Source organism: Aristolochia californica, unplaced genomic scaffold (genome assembly GCF_029961685.1).
Source record: "Aristolochia californica isolate CCGP_79_NKW_82.1479 unplaced genomic scaffold, dmAriCali1.0.hap1 SCAF_9, whole genome shotgun sequence".
In the NCBI taxonomy this organism is placed as follows: Eukaryota; Viridiplantae; Streptophyta; class Magnoliopsida; order Piperales; family Aristolochiaceae; genus Aristolochia; species Aristolochia californica.
The window spans coordinates 1,849,219-1,871,108 of NW_027182290.1; the positions used below are offsets into that span (position 1 = coordinate 1,849,219).

General features: G+C 38.2%; 1 protein-coding gene across 1 annotated transcript; it reads right to left on the reverse strand.

Moving 5' to 3' along the window:
* Nucleotides 1-594: 594 nt before the first annotated feature.
* On the reverse strand, nucleotides 595-15,374 carry LOC137940057 (acetyl-CoA carboxylase 1-like). Its single transcript, XM_068784977.1, has 32 exons — nucleotides 15,123-15,374; nucleotides 13,575-13,950; nucleotides 13,290-13,496; nucleotides 13,050-13,211; nucleotides 12,883-12,975; nucleotides 12,681-12,776; nucleotides 11,878-12,051; nucleotides 11,706-11,799; nucleotides 11,194-11,381; nucleotides 11,034-11,084; nucleotides 10,843-10,882; nucleotides 10,613-10,737; nucleotides 10,406-10,522; nucleotides 10,227-10,301; nucleotides 10,069-10,125; nucleotides 9,852-9,956; nucleotides 9,671-9,757; nucleotides 9,030-9,221; nucleotides 8,701-8,889; nucleotides 8,339-8,449; nucleotides 8,114-8,206; nucleotides 7,839-8,015; nucleotides 7,631-7,708; nucleotides 7,408-7,530; nucleotides 7,009-7,278; nucleotides 6,558-6,913; nucleotides 6,191-6,428; nucleotides 5,764-6,101; nucleotides 5,471-5,684; nucleotides 3,949-4,128; nucleotides 1,677-3,821; nucleotides 595-1,222 (listed from the first exon to the last, which is right to left on the reverse strand). The coding sequence occupies exons 2-32, from the start codon at nucleotides 13,947-13,949 to the stop codon at nucleotides 1,166-1,168; spliced, it is 6,807 nt and encodes a 2,268-aa protein (XP_068641078.1). The 5' UTR covers nucleotide 13,950; nucleotides 15,123-15,374; the 3' UTR covers nucleotides 595-1,165.
* Between the last annotated feature and the right edge of the window lie 6,516 nt (nucleotides 15,375-21,890).

Here is a 21,890-nt window from a genome sequence, read left to right on the forward strand (position 1 = left end):
AATCCTATCTTCTATGAAAGGACAAAACACATTGAGGTTTACTGTCATTTTATACGAGAAAAATTTCAGGCTAGTATCTTATCTCTTAGTCATGTTTCATCATAAGGACAAAATGGCATGCATTCTTACAAAACTAATCACATTCAAGATCTTCACCATTATATACAACAAGTAGGGTATCTACGATATTTTCTCCCCACCAACTGCTGAAACAAGAGGAAGAGAAAGAACCTCTATTGGTCTGTTATGTTTTACTTGGTGTTTCTATGAATCACATTCTGTCTTCCATTACTGTCCTCTCTGCCTGGTGGTTGTATTGTGTTATAGAACAAAAAGCCAGTCCATGAGTGTAACTAACCAAGAGTTGAGAAACTTCCCTGCATAGATTATAAAGCATAAAAGCAATGAAAAATATGAAAATTTCGACTGGCTCAAGACTTTTTTACTTGATTGAAAGCCACCAATTATGGATCAACAAGGCATTCGCCCATTTGACCAACTTGTATGCACTATAAGATTCTTGTGAGGTGCAGTGCGAAGTTGTGAAAGCCGTAGTATTAATTGGATGATTCAATGGAAATAGTACTCCACGAACTTGTCTGTTTCTGGTTAAATGGTCAGATCAGTTCTCTTCTACAAATAACTCAAAATTTTCATCTTCCAGAAATGCTTGCTACCTACGCAAGTAAACACATACTAAATGCTTATAAGGAACACCATTCTTTATAAATAAAAATATAATACAAACTGCGCCCATTTCTGGGCCTTGCTACACTGAACGACGCATAAGTAAAAATTACTCGGACAGAGATTATTGGAATCAAGCCACGCCAGGTAGCAATGTAATGAATGGAAGTAGCCTAGTTGGTTCCCTGGAAATAAACAGATCAAGAGGGATTTCCTAGCGACCAAAACAATGCTTGCACCTATCAGAAACGTACAATTAACGCTTCATAGATATGACCTTGAAAATGGAGGAGAACTACCAATCTTCTCTAACTTGGAGTGTTCAACATCCACCTATTCAGCCCTAAACATTGTTGGATGGATTAGATGTGGCTGGTGGTCGATCTTACTCTACTGCAGATTATAGCTGATACAGGGGGCAAAATTTAGTAGACAAACCATAAGAAGGACCAGAACTTCCCTCAGCTGAACTGTTAGATTAACTGATTACTCGTCTAATCTCCTCGGTCAACTTTATTCTTGTTGATGGTTCAACCTGCATTAAAATCCAATTTGAGCTATAATTACTGAAACAGCAGAGACTATCAAGTCATGTTGAATGGGGTACTATATCTTGACAACACATGTTGAATTGGGTACTATATATTGACAACACAGATCAACAAAACCAAATCATGAATTTCAGGATTTTAATTATGCACCAAATGTTGACCTACTTCTCCAGTTGGGTGATCTTGCTATCCGATCAAACTCATCAAAGTATTCAATATTTCATATGGAAAAATAGAAGGGTACAAAGAAAAGTTTTCTAGATTGTGACATTGCCATTGGACATATGTAAGGTTCGAACCATGTTATTCAAGTGGAGCCCCTCAAAAAAGAATCTATCAAGCTTTCTCCAAGTATGGGCTTGCAGGGGGGAGAGTGTGTGAGAGAAACAGTGAGAGAGAGAGAGAGGGAGCACATAAAAAGCAAAATAACTGGTTTACCTTGCACAGTAGAGCAGCTAGACCTTGAGGTAGGGCATTCAAATCTAAGGCAGAGTTCCCAAGCTTAGATAGTTGAAACAACACCTTTTGAACTCGCAACTCCTTTAGATGATTCTCATAGTTTTGGGGATCATCTTTCCATGAAAAGAAAACATTGTCATCTTCCCACTTATCTTTGGTAGGCTCAGAAGCTGAGAACCACTGCTTTATCAGAGCAATTGCTGCTTTATGAGACAACTGTTCCCCAGCAGCATCTCGCACTGTCCTCACAAGAGATCCCTCCTCCACTCTTCGCCGTAATCTCTTATAGAAGAAGGACCGAGAGCTTCCCCAGTCCACTACTTCTTTGATCACCCCCTTTGCAGCCATTCTAAGTGAAGTATCATGGAGTTCAGCAAACCTGGTGGCTATCTGAGTGTAAACTGGCAAAAGCTTTTTTTCTCGGGCCTTAATGCTTTTTTGAAGAGTTTCAATCATTCCACTGGCCCCGTTGCTCTTTTCATCTTGAAGTTTCACTTTGAGGGTAACAAGCTCTTGGTCTAGCCGACCCATGCACTCAAGGAGCTCCTTAATTCGGAACTTGATCTCAATCATCCCTTCTGGTTCGAGTACATTTCCTTCAGCTGTTCTTTCTGCATACATCTCAATTTGATCTGGATTAATTCTGCTATCAACCACAACCCATGCCCCTCCACGAAGCTCCCCCATCATGGGAATGTACACAAAGACAGGTTGTTTGTAGGTACGAAGATTCTCGACGATGGTGGACCCTGCCTGTAGAATCCCTTCAAAAAGGTCCCTTTGCCCACCTGAGAAACCCCTCCAGTTAGCCAAGATAAAGAGTGGAATCTCTTCTCTGTTAAAATCCAGAAGAGCCTGAGAGGTTTTGGAGGCAGAATCAGGAAACCAAACTTGGCCTGCTTGAGGAACTACTCTCTCGTGTGAATCAAGTTGACCAGGGTCAGCTGGGATAACTTGCATCATTGTCTGGGTTTCAACAGCAACAATTCCCACAGGAATTCCTCCAAGTTTTGCCCTTCCAGTTACCACAGTCCTTGCCCAACCTCCTAGTGTCTCCACAAAGCTATCTTTGTCAAAGATACCTCCATACCACCTCCCACTGTTGTCTTGAACGCCACAAATAGCAGCACGAGGATCACAAGAAGATTCAGGGCAATACTCAACTAACCGTTCAGGTGGGTCCAAGGATGGCAAAATGGGAAGAGGCCCACCAACATGTGGAGGAACGTAGCTGAGCCAATTCAAAATAGCTGAGACACCTTCAATATCATCCGATACAGTTAGATGAACAACCCCATTGGTTGCCATGATTTTTGGACCACCAAGTTGCATGTGAGAGCTATAAACCTCACGGCCCAAAAGCTTATTCAATGCAGAGAAACCAGTTAGAATAATTGGTTGATCTAGCCTCTGAATACAACGCATGCCAAGACGAGCAAGATAAGCTCCAATTCCTACTGTCCGACCAGTGACATAAGTCAATGTAAAGGTCTCCTTGTAAGCCCGAGAATAAGCACCTGCAATAGCTCCACTTCCTGTCAGATTCTCAACTCCCAGTCCATCCTCCTTCCCTACAATTGTGTCTATTACCCATCTGATCTCTCCACTTTCTAGCTTCAACTCATGGGCTATGACAGACGATCTGATCCGCCCATAATCATCTGGTGTCAAGTAAACATATTGGAACCCACGTTCAGGACATGACTCATCAGACCATCCAACTCGAAAGCAGGCCTTTACCTCTTCTGCCACACCAATTCTGGCACCAGAGTTTGCAGCCAAATAAATTAAAGGCAGTTTCTTATCACAAGCAAGATTTGTTACTTCAAGAAAGAATGCATCCTCTCTGGGGCCAAATGACCCAGCCTTGAAGGTTACATCATTTGCTACTATTAGGATTCTCCTGCCATCAGGGAACTCTGGAGTAGACATCTCCATGCACCAAGCTACCATTCCCACATCGTTAAGAGCTGGAGCACAGTCCACTGGGACAAGAGGAGTGCCCCACGATCCTTGCTTGTCAGCAAATGCTAGCTCAGTGACTTTAAAAAGATTTTTACTTTTTGATTTGTTGACTCCTGGGATATGGGATTCCCATGACCTCCGTAGTGCCGTTTGAAATGCCTGTAACCATAACTCTTCAAAGTTAATGAGGTTCAAAATGAAATGTCATTTCTAATGAAAATTCTAATTGGTGTCAATAAAAATAAACCTTATTGATGGCCATTCATAAAGGATTGATTGTTCTCACCAGAGGAAAATCGTAGCAGTAGGTTGTGTTGCTCTTCCTTGCCAAGAGACGCTTTCTATCAATTACACTCAGAGGTTGATACCATGCAGCCACTGGCACACCATGCAGTGGACCAGGAGGGGAAATGATGGAATGGTATACTATTTCATGGGCCTCAGTGTCCTCCACTTCTCGATAGATCTACAAGAGAAATGAACAGATCACTACGATGACAACTAAACATGGATCATCTTTTAAAAAAAAAACAACTAAAAAGGGATCAGCCCAATATTTGAAGGGAAAGGGGAAGAGGGGGACGGACTCACTTGCCAGATCCAGGACTTCTCAATCAACAATTTCTTGTTGGAGATACCATTCTAACACATTGATTAGAACTTTTATGGGTTTTACTTCTTATTTTATTTTTGTCTTTTCTGTATTTACTTCAGTCTTCTTAATTTTCTTGAACTCCTCTTGAGGGGCTCCTTTGATTTCTTTCTTATTAAAAATAATCGTATTCATGCTTGTATCAAAAAAACAGAACAAAATAATTGTGAGACCTATTAACAGAGGCAAGTCAATTTGTGGACAAATAACCTGTCGCTCATCACCATCATCACCACAGCTCATCCCAACTCTCACTTTCAGCTAAATGAGCCTCTTCCCCAAACTGTTCCACCGTCCTCAGATAAAGAATGTGATTGACATGAAATACCATGCACTTTGAAAGATCACAACATAATAACAACTCTTTTCTCTTAGCTAAGGACTCTATCAATATGGTGATGATGAGAATTTATGCACAAAATTTTCTTTAAAATACAATTATGCACAAAACTAAGAGACAAGGAAGAAATCAAATCATTTAGATCTGCCTGTTTCCCAAAGTGTCTTGACTCGAGCACAATTCAAGCTCAAAGCTGCAACAGCAATCTGAAGCTCTGCTAGCAACAACAGGAACCTTTTTCTCTCATTTATTTTGAAAAGTATGAAACATCCTCAAATTAACCACATGAAGACACTAATATCATAGGAAACAACTTGCAGCATTAAGACCAACTGACATGAGAGCTTGTTTTGCTTGAAAAGTCACATCACAAGCTCAAGCTCAAGCCCAAGTTTCTAATGCAGGCTTTCTTTCCAAGCTTTTCAAGCCAAGTTGATCCAAGTAATCAGCCATCTATAGTAAAAATGGTAGACCATTTATGTAAAACTATAGGTCAAGCATGCTAAAACCCTAATACTAACCAATTCAACAAATCATACTGTGAAACTTGAAAAAACTAGCTTCAAGCTAAAGTAGCCGTATAATAAATTTTGAGAATAAGAAATGATTTTGTTCACTATTCTCAAAAAAAAAAAAAAAAAAAAAAAATCTTTCTGATGCATGATTACTCCTCTATCACATAGGGTGCACATGCCTAAATTAGCAAGAGGGGCACAATGCAAGGAAATTACATGGGGGTCCTTGAGGAAAAAATACAACAATAATAAGTAACAATTCTAGTCATCATGAACTGAATGAACCATAATACAAACTTACATGCACAGTGCTGGTATGACCTGTCACATTTGTTACCACCACTCTCCAGGGACCACTAGCATGTGCAACAAAGGCCAACCAAAGCTTCACTTCCCACTGACAAACAGCAAGCTTATGCATCCGAACACCAACTAATTCATGGATCTGATGGGCAAGCTCTTCCAAGATAAGCCCAACTACTGTTTCCTCTTGGCCAGGGTATATATCAATGCTCCTGAAAATCCTACAGCATCAGACAAGAAAAACATGTATACCACATACTAAGTTTATAACATCCTTATGCTTAAACTTACCTCGAGCTAGGTACAAGGTCATATATCTGCTGTTCACGCAATATGCAAAGGTACATATGAGCATGTTCTGACTTGATTGTTGCATTGTGACTGTGAAGTTCTAACTCTTCAAGTGCATTGTTAACAGACCTTAATATGCTAATTGAAGTGTAGGACAAATCATACTGAGATTCGGTTGTTTCTTGATATGCAGAAATGCCATCAATTGTATTAGGTTGCCTCAGAAGGGTTCGAAGGAACATCCGTTGAATATGAGGCTTATCCACAACAGTATATAGATGCCATTGACGATCTCTTGATGGAGTATACTGTATGTTCTCATAACCTTTAAGTTTATCCTGAGTTTTTACAAAGAGAAATCTGTTTAAAGAGTGATAAAATTTCATAAAGAAAACAGAAAAACTTCTTGGGTTTATAAGGAACCAACCAGTTCAAGAAAAATAGATAGAGGTGGCTCTAGGTGACGAAGTAAAGGTTCTTCTTCAAAATAGAGTTTCTGAGTTGCCCAGTAGAAGGAATGTCTCATGGGGGCCCGCCCTTCATCCCTCTGAATAATACAGCTAATGACCCCAACACCAGAGTGACGGAGACTGGAAACCACCTCTTTATCTTTCAGTATCTTGGCCAACTTGTTTACTCTCTCTTGGGCTTGGTCCTCATCACCACTAACCAATTAATTCCAAAGGAAATCAGTGACATGCCACGCATCAGTCATAAAACTTCTTTAGGGAGAGAATTGAACAATATATAGATATCACAAGCACTGCAAGGAAAAAGAAAAGAGACTAGTTTACCTATCTTGAAGTAAACTCATTTGATTGTTGATGCCCACTAATGCAACATGGAGCATGTTACCATGGCTCACGGATTCAATTGAACCATTCGGCATAACCTCATGACTAAAACCAGAGCCTGAGTGATGAGCAGCTTCTTTTAGGGCAGCAGAAATTACATTTGACAGAAACTGAAGAGATTTGATGATAACCATAATTCCCCATCTCCTTTCACAGTGCTTCTCAACCATTGGCTGATCTGAAAGGGGCTCCTCTGAACTATTCCTTTTCTCTATGTGTTCTTCAGAAAACTCCCATGATGCAATGAGGCCAGATCTATGCCATTGCATACGAATGCTTCCCTTGACAAGGAAGGGCTGACAAAAAAAAAGTAACAATATAGATGCAGAAGAAAGTTTGGAAACTACTTTTTACATTTAAATACCAAATTAAAATAATTGAAAGACAATACCTGGTACAACCGACGAACATAGGTCTCCACCACCCGCCTTTGTAGAGTGTGGTCACTATGATCAAATAAGCCAACCAGAGCATCTTCAACAGCCAATGGGGCACCAACTAGATCCTCCATCCTCTCATCTATGGCACTTTTCCGTCTGGGGGTGTAGACATTCTCACCTTCCTCAGTGAACATCTCAAGTTCTGAGAGACTTCTTGCAATGCTTGTCCGAAGTTCACTCAGTTTGGTTTGCTCAAGTAGTTGACTTGCCTTTAGTGCCAGCTGCAAACACAAGATTATGAGGAACACTTAGCATTTCTGGAATATAAGAACGTTTGTAATCTAGATCATCTACATTCATGGACAAACAAGACAAGCAAAGAATTTATAGCAATTTGTTGGGTTGTTAACCTCAGAGTACACTGTATGATTCAAAGCAGAAAAGCGGATCAATTGATTTCTATAAGCTGCTGGATTAGGGTAGACCAGAGCTTCCATCAGCCTTAGTATCAGCTTATTTTTACTCCGAATACCCTGCAAACAATAAAGATACAACCAAGTATCCAACACCAGGAAGTTAGACTACAGAAGAGATTGGAAACCCTAGTTAATGTTTGTATCTGTTCTTAAATACCTGATGAGATAGCACCATGTCCACAACCTTTAACAAATCTTTCTTATACTGAAGACGAAGGCGTTCAATTACATCAGCCTAGACATGTAAATAAATCATGAGTCTTAACCTTCCATGATGTCCCAAACAATTAGCTAAACATAATTGATGCAGTGAGAACAATGAAATTTGAGGAACCTAAATGTGATATTGAATACAATATATTAACCTGAATATTGTCATTAAAAAGCTCTTCAAGAGACAAATATTCCTCAAAAAGGGATTGAACAATAATACGAGCATGACTCTCTCTTCCACCTTCATATGATTTGACTAGACTCAAAAGAGGTTCCACAAGCCTTTCCTGAGTAGATCTTTCTTTATCAGGACAAGACAAGAGATGTGCCTACATTAGCAAAGTCTTAAGTTAGTAGTTGACTTCTTATTGTAATGGGAAGATAATATAAATGAGACAGAATGGTACAACCACAGATTATTATCAACCTCAAGAATTCCCCTCAACAATTTGGCAGGAAAATCAATATTTTTCTGTGTGCTGCTTACAACAGGTTCATACTCCTTAAATTTAGCATCCAGCTGCAATTCATCAGTTAGAGCACATGAGCACAATCTAAAGTTTAAACCATAAGAACCACAAACAAACAGAGTAAGTGCAAAGAAAGAATGAACTTCAAAACCAGTATGCTCGAACATAAAATTAACACAAACCACATTCCGGAGATCTTTTGGAAGCCTAGTAGCCAAAACAGCCATTGACTCTTGCCACTGAAGGAATGGGAGTTCAGGACTATCCAAGCAGTTTAACAAATCTTGAACCACCTGAAAAGGAGATGCAAGTGTGTGACAATGATAGTAATAATAAACAACAATAACAACTACTATAAGAGTAGAAAATGTAGCAGGAGATGGTGATGATCAATGATAATGATAGTCATGACAACTTCTAGGTAAAAACTAAAATTAATAAGAAATCTACTTCTGCAACTACAACAATAAAGATCAAAAGTTAAAAATAGCAAAAGGTTGTGCAACACAAGTAAATGCTCGTCAACTCATTCCCATATACTTACTTCATCAATATCATGATCATAACCAGCAAGAATCATTCTAGCAGCAATTAAAGTTGCAGCACACTTCTGGTGAACCTTCCCAGAAACTGCAGTTGGAGGGCCCAGTACTGGAAAGCATCCATGAAAGGGTTCAGTCTTCCTTACAGCTGATGGATCATCCAAATCAAGCTTTGCTATTAGATCACCAGCCTGCAGAAAATAATAAATCCAGGATAAAAACTAATGACAAGACAGTAGAACATCAATGAGTTATAACAATGACGGAATCATTTTAGAAAAACTAAGTGAATATCCAAATAGTCAAGTGTGACAACTAAAGCATCATATACCTGTAATGCCTGGCCTTCAGAAACCACAAAGTGGATTACTCCTGGAGCAGGTAACAAAAGTGGCATGCACATTTTCATCACTTCAACTTCTGCATATGGAGCATCTGTGTCTACGTGACTACCATCTGACACTAAGAAGCGTAGCAGCTTACATGGTGTTTCTGCCACTAGCTTTGATGGGTCATGATCATTCTGGAATTACCAAGACAAGGATCTCATAAGATGGGACTGGCTCACAAAAAAAAAAATGATGGATCATTTACCAACAAAACAGACATATACGAAAGACCACTATAGTAGATTATGTCATACAACCATTGGAGAAAAATCTGATGAAGATAATAATAATAACAGCAATAATAAAAATAAGAACATCATCATCATCATCATCATCATCATCATAATAATAATAATAATAATAATTTCAAAAATCCTGTAAGATTTATCTCACAAAATCATAATTACAAACTTTTTTTTTTTTATGAAATGTGATTTTATTAAGAGACCAAAAAGGAGGAGGTAACTCCTAACAACAAGAAATTGCAAGGAGGCTCCTTGCTTGGCTTAAACATCAGCCATAGAATTTGCTGATCTCGGGATAATAAATACAAACTATTAAGTACAAAACAAAGGGAACTCACCTGTAATAAGCAAGTCCTCCCATCAATAAGTAGGCGAGTACCAGCTGCTTCTTCTTCAGCATATATCACATGACTGTTTCCATCCAACTGTGACAAAAGCAGCCAAGACATTAAGAAAGATAACTCAAAATTTCCTTACATTACACGAAATATAAGACTGAAACAATGGGAAAACACCCACCTGCATAAGAAGACCCCCATCACGTAAAGTGTGAATTTCAGCCTCCATTTCTGAGTAGTTCATCCGTACTCTATAGCTACCAGGGCCACCCCATACCATCTCAATCTAAGTTACAATTTTTCACAATGTAAACAACTTTCAGAACAATTTATGTGGCCTCATACAAGAAAAGACAAAAGACAAAAAAACTGTGTGAAGTAAAATTGGTGATACATACTGTATATTTGCTCCCTTCAATGTTCAAAGAAACTTGAGAATTAACAAGGGAAATGTACTGCAATATTATAGGTAGACTCATTAAAGAATACTGAAATTTCTGTAGAAAACATAAGAAAATTTTAGCCCAGAGCCTGTGAGGTGTCAGAATGCATTTACCTTGGGTGGGATTTGCCCTTTCTCAAGATATCCAACATAATCAGAAACCATGGCTGCACTACTAGTAGATGCTTTCTATGAGATAGAAGCAGACAGAGAGAGAGAGATATCATCAGTCAAATTCTTCATCCTGCATATTTTTTCTTGAGACTATTATAACAATAACTATTGTTACTTACATACAGAGCCCCTCCAACAACTGAAAGGTACCATGGGGGTCTCTCAGCTCGCACACGCATAGCAATTCTGCTATCCAGCCAACCAGTGTGGATTTTATTTTCTCTGTACTCAGAAGCCTGAAATGATACCCAATCTATTAAAAAGATAGAAAAAATTATTTCCATATTTTCATAAGTCAAAAAATAATGAAACGAATTAAGACCCACATGCAGGAGATCTATAGTGTAGTCAACATTTGTATGGATTTCTCCTCGAATTTGGATTTCCTTCAGTCCAAGAACCATATTAGCTATAGCTAGGGCCCTAGACTCCCCGAAAGCAAAAACATGTCCTGTAACAGAATAAATTGCATAAAACGTCAGTAAAACAATTGTTGGTAAGTTTGTACATCCTCTGGTAGAAAATTAGAAACCAGAAAATTTTGGAAACTATTTACCAAATTGAGAATCTGAAAACTCATGAATTCCTCCACCTGACTGCAAATTAGACCATGCACAACAGGTGAGCGCCTAATAGCTTCTTATCTTAGTTAGATTTGGAAAATAATTATTATGAACTACTGTGCAAGTGCCTAATAAGCTTATTCCTCCAAATCCAGCACAAAGAGAGATCCTAAGGATTAAGTACCTTAACAGAGAAGTATGCCCATACATTTGGCTTGCTTTTGAAATTAAGTTCCTGTAAAATACCAACAAGAATGCAATCAATATTCATCACAAATAAAAAGAATAATGTTTCCTGTTCAAAAGTACAGTAGACATGTTTTTTCTCTGCTAATAGATCTAACCTGAACTTTCCCAGTAGTGGGCTTGAAACCATCATCTGGATCCTCACTAGTCACACGAACAGCCACACAGTGGCCCTTCGGCCTTACTGACTCAGCTTTATCAAAATCAAATGGGGTGGCAGCAATAGATGTTTTTTTCCAAGCATCGTATCCTCCTCCTGAATCTTTTCCGTAAAAGCGTCGAATTTCTGGAAAACAAAAGCATAATATGGCCCTGTCAGCATTTTCTACTTTTCCATTCTTATGTGAAAATAAGAAGAAGAAAGAAGAGTTATTGTACATAAAGCTTTGACTCATTTTTATTTTTCTTTTGTATTTTTTACTTTTTTCATAGTAATGAAATTTTGTTAAAGATTACATGAATTTGTTAAAGAAGGCTAAAAGCCTACCATGAAATTATGTTCTTTATGGTCTACCAAGAAACCATATAAACGCAAATTACAACAATTCATATATCTTCATGACATTCATGGATGTGTCTAACTGAGAAAGAGACAAAGACAGAGTCCTACCTGGGATTTGCCAGAGAGGAATGCCCATCCCTACTGCAACTTGAGCTGCTGGCAAATTTACTTCCGCTATCCACTCTGTTACAGGATGCTCCACCTACACCAGAATCCAATGGATATTAGAAAGACAAAAAAAATTATTTGAAGTTGTGATCAATGGACAAACATGACAAACCTGCAATCTTGGGTTCAATTCTAAGAAGTAATACTCGCCCGTTTCCATGCTATACAAATATTCAACAGTAGCGGCTCCTACATAATTTACACACTTAGCTAACCTCCTCGCTGCCTGTTCCAGCTCTTTCACCGTTGCGTCTGGGGCTACTGTAATAGGGCCCTCCTCAATAATCTATCAGACAACAATTCAAAAACATCTTAGAGGAGTTCTCCAGGATAGATGCATTGGATCACATTGGCACAAGAGAAGAAAAACATGCACAAATAAATATGTATATAGTATAAACATATAGGAATAAATTAATATACAAATGCAAAAATGGGGTATGGAGCTAAATCCATCTAAGATAGGGAGCACTCAATTTTTAATTTAACCATCAAATTTGAATGAATGACTTAAAAGTTAAGTTCTTATTTGGCATTCATTTTTAATCACTTGCATTCCATATCGATATTTATTTGATTTATTTATTTTTATCATTTTTTAATAATAAAATAGAGATAATGACATTATTGTAAATATAAAGAAGTCATAGCAGTTTTACAAATAGTGACTTTTCTAAGGAAGAAAAAGTTAGGTGCAGACAAGGGTGGTTAGACTTGAGTCCAGCCTCCTTTCCCACCACACTTATACATACACAAAAAAGAATGTGGAGCAATTCTATTCTTCCATAGGTTTTTGATATATTAATTTTATTCAAACGGGTCTTTCACATATTAATGGACCAGCTATTCTAGTCTCCTCAGTAAGGGCTGGCATTGTAAATATTGTTATAAATTTGAGCTCCACAGGGATATTACTTTTTGGTGTCGCCTCTGTATGCTGCAGTCACGACTGTGTAAAGCCGCCACGTTTCCATACTCGTCACAGAGCAATTGAACTTCCAAATGCCGACTCTAACAAGAGAAACAAATTTTATTGTCAGTAATACCCATGTAATATAGTGGATGCCACATGGTGGTTTTTTATAATTGGAGTTAAAATTTCCGTTTTTCATCTCACCTGAGAAGCAACCTTCATGATAAAAATTGGAGATCCAGGAACTTCACCCTGAACTTGCTTGAACAAAGCCTTTACCTCCTCCTCATTATGAACCTGTAAAAAAAAATAAGTACGAAAGACTTTTGAAAGTCCTAGTACAAATTTGTGTGTGATGAGTAAGATAGAACCTTTCTAATCCCTTTTCCACCACCACCCCAAGATGCCTTGATCATAGCAGGGTAACCCACAACCTGACAACTGGCTAAAGCCTCCTCTGTAGTGTAAACACAAGCTTGACGATATATATCCTCTGGGATAGATTCTAGACAACTCTCTTGGGGAATTTTTACCTGGAGTTATAATTTTTTTATAATTAGTTTGATACATCAAGCTAAAGTTAAGCAGAAGATAGATGTACGAGAATTTACATGTGAACCACTCCATGGTAAGGTTGGTACTCCAGCCGCCTGAGCAATCAGAGAAGAACCAATTTTATCTCCCAGTGCTGCCATTGAAGAAGCTGGTGGACCAAGAAATATTATTCCCTTTGCAGTTAACGCATCAGGGAGCTCAGGGTTCTCAGATGCATGGCCCCATCCAGGCCAAACTGCTGAAACCCTTGTAACCTCTGCCATCTAGAACAAGCAAAAATTTAAGAGTCAAACATACTTAAGAAAATAGTAAAAAGATAACTGGTGGTAAAAGGTTTTAACCTCCACAATGAGTTGCACATTGGCATAGTTATTGTTGTTGGTCCCACCAGGGACTTCCACAAATTGATCAGCAATTCTAATGTGTTCTGCATTGATTCTCATGTCCTCTGCAGTGGCCATGGCCACCAACAAGATAGCCTTTTCATTTCCAAAGGTCTCATAGGCCCATGTTCTGATACTTCTCATGAACTTGACTGCTGCCATTCCATTATTTGCAATTAAGATACTTTGAATGGGCTTTTTTCCACCCAATGATGTACGAAAGTCATCAACTTTTGATAATGTTTCAGCATGCCTGATTTGGACCTTTCCATTTATAACCTCATTGCTACGCCATAACGCAGCCATGACTGGATCTCTTAGGGCTTCAGACATTCTGCATGACCATAACAATTAATAAAAAATATAAACAGATGAAGTTAAAAAAATAGGGTCCTCGTCATTTAACTTTTGACAGCAATGCATGAGGGATAGAAGAAGATGACTAATCAAAGAATTAGCACTCTGCCACACTTCAAATTATTCAAACAATAAAGCTAGTTCTTGCTAAGCTTCTGTCTCTCTGTTGACTCCCTTCATCTTCATCTCTTTCTTTTTTTTTCTCTTTTTCTTTTTTTTTTGTGCTTTTCTGACCTACTTGTCTTGCATTTGCACCACCTCCTGTCAGTTAGGGAGTATTTTTCCCAGTTCCATCTTAAGCAAAACCTTTTAGAATATGCCACTTTGCACATGTTTAAAAGGTTAACAACTATTTGTTTTCATTCATGGGACAAACAACTACTCAAGGAAAAAATGCTGGGGTTAAACCGAGGAAAATGAACAACATAGGTTTTGTGACTCATATCAAGATTTAAACTGGTTTACTAAGAAAAATTTAAGCTGTCCAAAGTGCAAGCTTAATTGATCAAATGGATAAAACTTCCACTTGATTATTCAAAAAAGGCAAAGGCCATGTTAGAAGAACAAAATCAGGAGTAACATTTTCAATGAAAGGCAGCAAAGATTATATAGATGAACATTACCAAAAAGGTGTAAGATCCAAACCCAAAAACAAAAGCTTTATTGATCAAATCCCTGGCTATTTGAACAGCTGGTTTCTTCTTCTCCTTTTACTGAGAGAAGCTCAAGTAAAGTCATATAATACCAACAAAAACTCTTAGATTTGACAGTTCCGACTAGAGACCAGCCGTCAGCCGAGCCACTGATACATTATGTGAAGCAAATATATAATCTGAGCTCAAACCCGTACTAGCAGAGTATGATCACCCAATCACCTGTGAAAACTCATTACACGTTTCAAACTCAAGAATTTTTACTCATTCGCATGGAAATTGAACCTCCCAACAGTCCTTGAAACTCAAACACAAACTCCGTACGTACATCCGAAGCAGGAAAGAAGAAATCTAGACTTCACACTCTACTAGCGGAACGAAACAGAAACAGAAGAAAGGAAACAGTAACAAGTAAATGTTACTCAAAATAATTTTACCCAAACAGAAATGAAACCGAAAAACGGATAAAATATGACAGAGAATTGAGTCTACGTGCCTTCGATAAGAAGAAGAAGCCGAATCGCAGAAACCCAGCAGCGTAATTTGAGTTTGCTCTTGTTGCCAAGCATCAAAATGTTGAGATGCTCGGAGAAAAACTAAAGACACCCATGATCCAAATGAGAACCCAGAATCCCAAAGAAGAGATTTGTTATTATTAACTGCTTTTAATGAGAGCTCCACGTCATACCTACCTGCCTCTATTCCTCCTAGTAGTTCCCAACAACCACGAGACACTCATAAATCAGAGAATTGGAAAGCCCCTGTTCCCTTTCCTCTCCCCACCTCACTCAATTAAGGCACGGAGAGAGAAACAAACAAATCCCATTGTTAAAAAAGCTCTATTTCCCATCAACCCCATTTCTTGTTTCGATTTGGTTTTTCCTTGTTGAACTAGTTCAGTTTGTTATTACTAACGTGTGAGAGGCAGAGTCCTTTGACTGACTGAGAGTTGGGTGGCGTAGTCGACCAACCCTTCTCGTCAGATCAGCCGCGCGAAGGGGTGGGAGAAAGGATGCGGAGAGGATCCGCCGAATCAAAATCTTACTCTGACGTCGACCCAAATGACGGTTCCACGTCCAGATAATTTTCTTCTCTTTCTCCGTCATCTCCAGGAGCGGCGAGGGCAGAGCTGCTTAACTAATTTCTTTCTTTCTTTTCGTTTCATATCCAGGACTCAACACAATTTCCCTCTGATTTGGACATAATTTTGATCGAGGATAATCATTTCCCACTTTTTTCCTCTCGGCTTTTTGGGTGAATGCGAATCATACACAACATGGCCCAAAGGGGTTGGTTTGGTTGGGTAGGAGGTAGTTGAGGCCATGCCTTCCTTATTGCTTCTTTTCTCTCTCACTTTCAATTTTCAAATTTAAACACAGTTTTTATGAACTTAGACACAGAGTCACAATCAAGCCATTGAATAAATTGAAGTTTACCTGGATTTTTTTTTTTGTACATTTTTATGTAATTTTAAAAGTCCATTTTAACATTATTTTCACTACATCAAATTGACTTGATCCCTTATTGTCCAGATAATTGAACTATTGAGAATTTTTAATCTTCTATTAATCCAAGTAATATCCTTCTCTACCAATTTTTTTCTTCTATTAATGGAAATAAACAAGTGTTCTAATATAAAGAAATTATAAATCTCAATGATTTTTCAACTCATTTTTATTTGAGATTTTATTTTAATAGGATCGATCAAGGATATAGAAGAATATCTTTTCGTTTCTTTTTTATTTGCAATAGTAAAAGAATGATAAAAAAAAATTCTCATAAAGAAAACACCTAGTTTAATCAGACCAAAGGCTAAGTATACTAAAATCTTGACAGTTCCAAAACTGACGTAGCACAGTTGAAACAAATCATTAAAGAAGATTAGACGAATATCGAACTCATCGTCGGACGTCATCTGATCATACCCAAATTATCTCGGCAGCCAACCTTAATCCGCCACCATGCTTTTGTCGAAACCGAGCTTCAATTTTAAGCTTTAATTTATACAAAGAAGGCGATACAGTTATCAAACAACTGCAACCACATGGATTCGTCTTGTTGACGCATTTAAACAAACAGATAACGCGCGTCACACTACGGAAAGCTCCAATTCCTTTTCTGGTGCGTAAGCAGAACTCAAACAAATTAGATGAAATAACCCACTTGAGCAATCCAAGTAAACGCATCAATTATTCCGATCTGAAAGAGGCCAATCACGCTGTTAACAATAGATGTCGCGCTTTGTTTGTATTCTCTCATGGAAGTCGCTTCGATTACTCTAACTCGATTTCTCCTTCTGGCCGGATTACTTAACTGGAAACTTATTCCCACCCACAAGGAAAAACTGTAAATTGCATCGAAACGATACAAGCCTCGCAATTAAATATGATTTCCGCCTCTGCAGCAGCATGTTTTATAACGGAGCAACTGTTTTCTAATGGCGGTCATCGCAATCAACAGGGTTTTACGACTCTGGATTACCTCGAGAAAGTCTTTACGTGCGAGAGAGGATTAATGGGGAGGTGACGGATCGCAACGCCCCCATCAACCCATTCGCCATACTCGTTAAATTATCTCCTTATCCATCGTTCTGGAGGAGGAAAGGGACAGAGACGATGGACCCAAGGAATTTGAAGAGCGTTTAGCGATTAGCCGGGTCGGTCGGTTTGTTATTGTTAATATGGTTTAGCGATTAACCGGGTCGATCGGTTCTTGAAGTAGGCGGTTCAAGTTGAGGAGATCAAAATTACAGCTGAAAAATAGCTTGCCATTTTGATGGTTTCACAACTAGGGTTACAGTTTGTTAATGTCATGGTTGTCTGACTAGTCGAGTCAATTCAATTTATGAAACAATTTTAGGGTCTTGAATGGATTTGGTACGTGACTCATCCTAGTCTCAATTTGAGTTGGCTTCACTCAACAAAATGTGCTCTAACTCAAGCTAATCAACTCGAATTAACTAAATTGAATTGAACTTTGACGGTCTTAAAGGAGTTCTCTATAGGTAAGGGTGGGCACAGATCAGGTCAGGGTCAGGTTTACCAAAACCCAACCATGGTTCTCCTAACCAAGCCAAGCTCTTCAATCATGTGCACCATTCTTCTTCCATCAGTCGCTTTTCATCCAAATAGACACAACAAATGTTATGTTTATGTCATTTATAAATTGATCAATCGCTATTATAAAACTAAAAGGGTCAACTTGAACGATTGATGTGTCTTCTTGTTGCCTTATCCACCGTGGTCCATTTGAACTTGGGGCAATGGATTTGACACCAATTGACCTATGGTTATTATTATCTCATTTTTATAAATTATTTTTTGAAATAATAATGCTTAAATTTTTATTTTCTTTTTTATGGATTCCAAACAGACGAACTCAACTATCTTTGACAAAATAGATAAATAGGAGCCCAACCAATGTTATTAAACCTGACCTGACAAGGTTATTAGATGTGATTAAACCCAATTTAATCAGGTTTTTAATAAGTAATGTAATTAAAATTTAAACTAATTTTTTTATTAGGGAAAAATCAGATACCCAAACCCAACCCGGGTTTTTTAGGTCAGGTTCCTCATAAAATCGGACCCGATGGCCACAGTTACCCATGGGACTCGACAGCTAGCTAACCCAATTAGCAATTAAACCACTAAAACCAATCAGGTCCAGCTGTTTTTGACAATCTCACATTTCAAGCCCAAAAATGCGACGAGGTTTAGGAGAACCCAATTTAAGCAGTAGGTCTGAACTAGACCTAATAACACTAGGTTTTTGGGTAACAAGGGTATTCCTTTCCCTAGATTGGAAGTGATAAAATTATCGATATCAACAAAGGGGTGAATATAATTAATGAAAAAAATACAAAACGACGGTAATGATAATTTCCTATGTGTTATTACTGTTGTGCCCAATTGAGTTGGGCTTCAAATATATTTATGTCTCAATTGCATGATGCCCATCAAGGCACCAAGCCCAATCCATTATGGCCCACAAACTGCAAAGACAAAGAGGGCCATCTAGGATATTTTCAAATGGGTTATAACAATACACCCGGTATGTTACATACATAAAATTATTACCAAATATTTATGATTGGATTTAATCAAATCAAATGTATTTACATAAATTTTAAAATATTTTAGAAATGATAAAACAGTAATGAATTAAAATATTTACGACTTCGATTTGTTATGAAAATATCGGAGTATAAAGCTAAGTCAATCTAAGCTAGGTGTACTAAAATTTTAAATTTAATCATCAAATTGAATTAAAGGTGTAGAACTGTATATCGTGATCGGAGGAAACTGTATAGCGTGATTGTTTCCTCTGATCTAGTGATTGTATTTTTTATTTTATTCCTTGATTTTAGGATCTAAATTGATCCTAAAATCGACTTGTAATCTATTAGAAATAGTCTCCTAGACAAAGAAGAATATATCATCGAAAACTATTCTTTGAAGGTTTTGTTTTAACATGGTATCAAAGCGGGAGTCTTTCTTCTCCTCCTCGTCGCCGAAGAACAGCGCATAAACTCTGTTCCGTAGCTTTTCGTCGTCCGAAGAACAAAACAGAAGCTATGTCCCGTAGTTTCCCGTCGTCGCCGATTATCACCGTCGTCATCCCACTTCGATTGTCACTACTGACCACCGTGCTGAAGGAAGCCGACGCTGCCGTTGTTGAAGAAGAAATAAAAAAAACAATTCTACGACTCAGTGGACAGACGATTTTCATAGCCGAAAAACACCGTCGTCTAAGCTGCCGACACACCATCACCGTCGCCGAAGACAACCTGCCGTCATCAAAGAAGTTTTTTGTGTTTGTCGCCGTAAAACCGAGCCACCGCCACCCGAAATCCGATAGGAATCCCGAAAGCTGACGAACCGCCGCCGAATCTACCACTGAACCACCAACATTGACGAAGAAGATTGACAGAGAAGGTGCTCGTTTAATTTTTATTTATTTTTGGTTAACTTAGGAACATTGTTCCCTTATTTATCTGTGGGTCAACCCAGTGGATCCAAATCGGACCCGAACATAACCTAACCAGAACCGGATCGGACCCGAACCAAACCGGGCCACAATCGAACCGAACTGGACCGAACCGAACCAAAAATCTGAATTATCCCAGAATGGGGAGCTATCGTCCAATCACTACAAAATCTAACAACTAGGTATGTACTCACTACCGAGAAAAAGGTCATTCACAATAGCGTTGTTACGAGATTATTGGTTATCTATAGTGGTGGTACTTCTCAAAAAAACTTCGAAAAAAAATCGTCGGCGAAAAACTGGTGCCTACGGCGAATATTGCCTATCCAGGTATTATCATAAAGCATCAATATTCTCTTCATATTCTAAGAATAGAACTTGGATTATTGATACAGGTGCATCCAATCACATGACGAGGGATTCCAGTCAATTAACATTTGTCCTACCTTCTCCTCAATCTGTTATTTTCACCACCAATGGTAGTACATCTCCTATTACTGGGGAAGGGTTAGTTATCTTGTCAAATAATCTTACATTAGATATTGTCCTTGTCGTTCCATCTCTTGAATACAACTTGTTGTCTGTTAGCCACATTGCTTCAACTCTTGCTTGTACTATAACTTCTAGCCCTCCTTTTGTGTCTTTCAGGACATTCTAACTCGAAAGATTTTTGGTTATAGTGTTAGACGGGGCAAACTCTACTATTTGGAGTTAACAGAGAATGGGGGATCGAAAATCAGTCAGACAAATCAAGCTAGTAGTGACGAAAGTGCTCAAACAACTATATGGTTATGGCACTGAAGACTTGACCATCTTTCCTTTGGTTATCTTAAGAAATTATGATCACACCCTTTTTTCAGGTTTGAATAATCTGGATTTTCATTGTGACACTTGTGAATTGGCTAAGAGCTAGCGTATCTCTTATATACCAAGTTTGAATAAGAGTTCTGAACCTTTTGAGGTTATTCATTCTAATGTTTGGGGTCTTGCAAAGGTTCCCTCTATTTCTCGAGCTCGGTATTTTATGACATTTATTGATAAATGCACTAGAATGACTTGGGTGTCCCTGCTGATAAAAAAAATGATGTGTGTCTAGCTTTTCAGAAATTTCACTAAATGGTACATACTCAGTACCAAAAACAGATTCATGTTTTGCAATTTGACAATAGTACTGAGTTTGTCGATACTTCTCTTGGTAATTTTCTAAACAATCATGAAATTCGTCATAAGACCTTATGCACCTATACTCCCTAACAAAATGGATTGGTAGAGAGGAAAAATAAACAACTTTTGGAAGTAGTGTGTGCCTCTCTCTTTGGTATGAACATGCCTCGATTTTATTGGGGTAAAACTGTCAAATTTGTTGCTTACCTTATCAATCGAACACCTTCTTGAGTCATAGACTTTCAAACTCCTCAACAAAAATTGCACTCCTTAATTTCCTTTCCCCATCTTCCGAATCTTGAACCCTGGGTTTTTGGGTGTACTGTATACGTTCATATCCCAAAAGTCTTGCGAAATAAACTTGATTCATGTACCAAACGATATGTTTTTGTTGGTTATTCTGATTTTGAAAAAGGATATCGATGCTATGATCCACACACCCGAAAGCTTCACATAACTCTAGATAACTTGTTCCATGAATTACAAACTTATTTCTCAGGGGGAGTCTCTCGGAATTCTCTTCAGGGGGAGAGCTCAAGTGAAGAGAATGTTCAACAAGAGAATAGCGGAGGGGCTGAGTTTACTAAGTTAGAAGCAGTGAAATGAATTTCTTAACCAACTAGGTCGTCATGATGTGCAATAAGATTGTGCTCCCAACCATGAAGCCGAGAGTGAATCATTAATTTCTCCTGTTGAAGAATCCTAAAAGTTGCCCCAATCTGCACCAACAACTGAAGAATCAACTCGGAATGTTCCTCCTCAGGTAAATACGAATCTTGTGTTTGATGATTCTAAAGAAATATGTCTTCCTACAGAAAATATAACTCCTAGATATCTACAAAGATTGAATAGGAAAGTTCCAAAGAAACAGTATGAACCTGATCTTGAAGTCAAGACCAAATACTCAAGCAACAACTATGTGTCCTCCCATAGGTTAACTAAATCGTATGCATTTACGTTTGATCAATTATCCAGGGTTTTTATTCCTAGTAATATGCAGGATGCATTAGCTGATCCAAAATGGAAAAAGGTGATGAACGAAGAAATGGAGGCTCTACAAAAGAATGCCAATAGGGAAAGTAAAAACCAGAGGCAATATCAAGATCAAGTG

Excerpts from the sequence above, each read along its gene's own strand:
- LOC137940057 (XM_068784977.1), bottom strand. The coding sequence starts at position 13,949 with ATGTCTGAAGCCCTAAGAGATCCAGTCATGGCTGCGTTATGGCGTAGC. Across the intron at positions 6,102-6,190 it reads TATCTATTTTTCTTGAACTG|GATAAACTTAAAGGTTATGA; the intron begins GTTGGTTCCTTA and ends GTAAAAACTCAG. Across the intron at positions 1,223-1,676 it reads TAGCTGCTCTACTGTGCAAG|GTTGAACCATCAACAAGAAT; the intron begins GTAAACCAGTTA and ends ATTTTAATGCAG.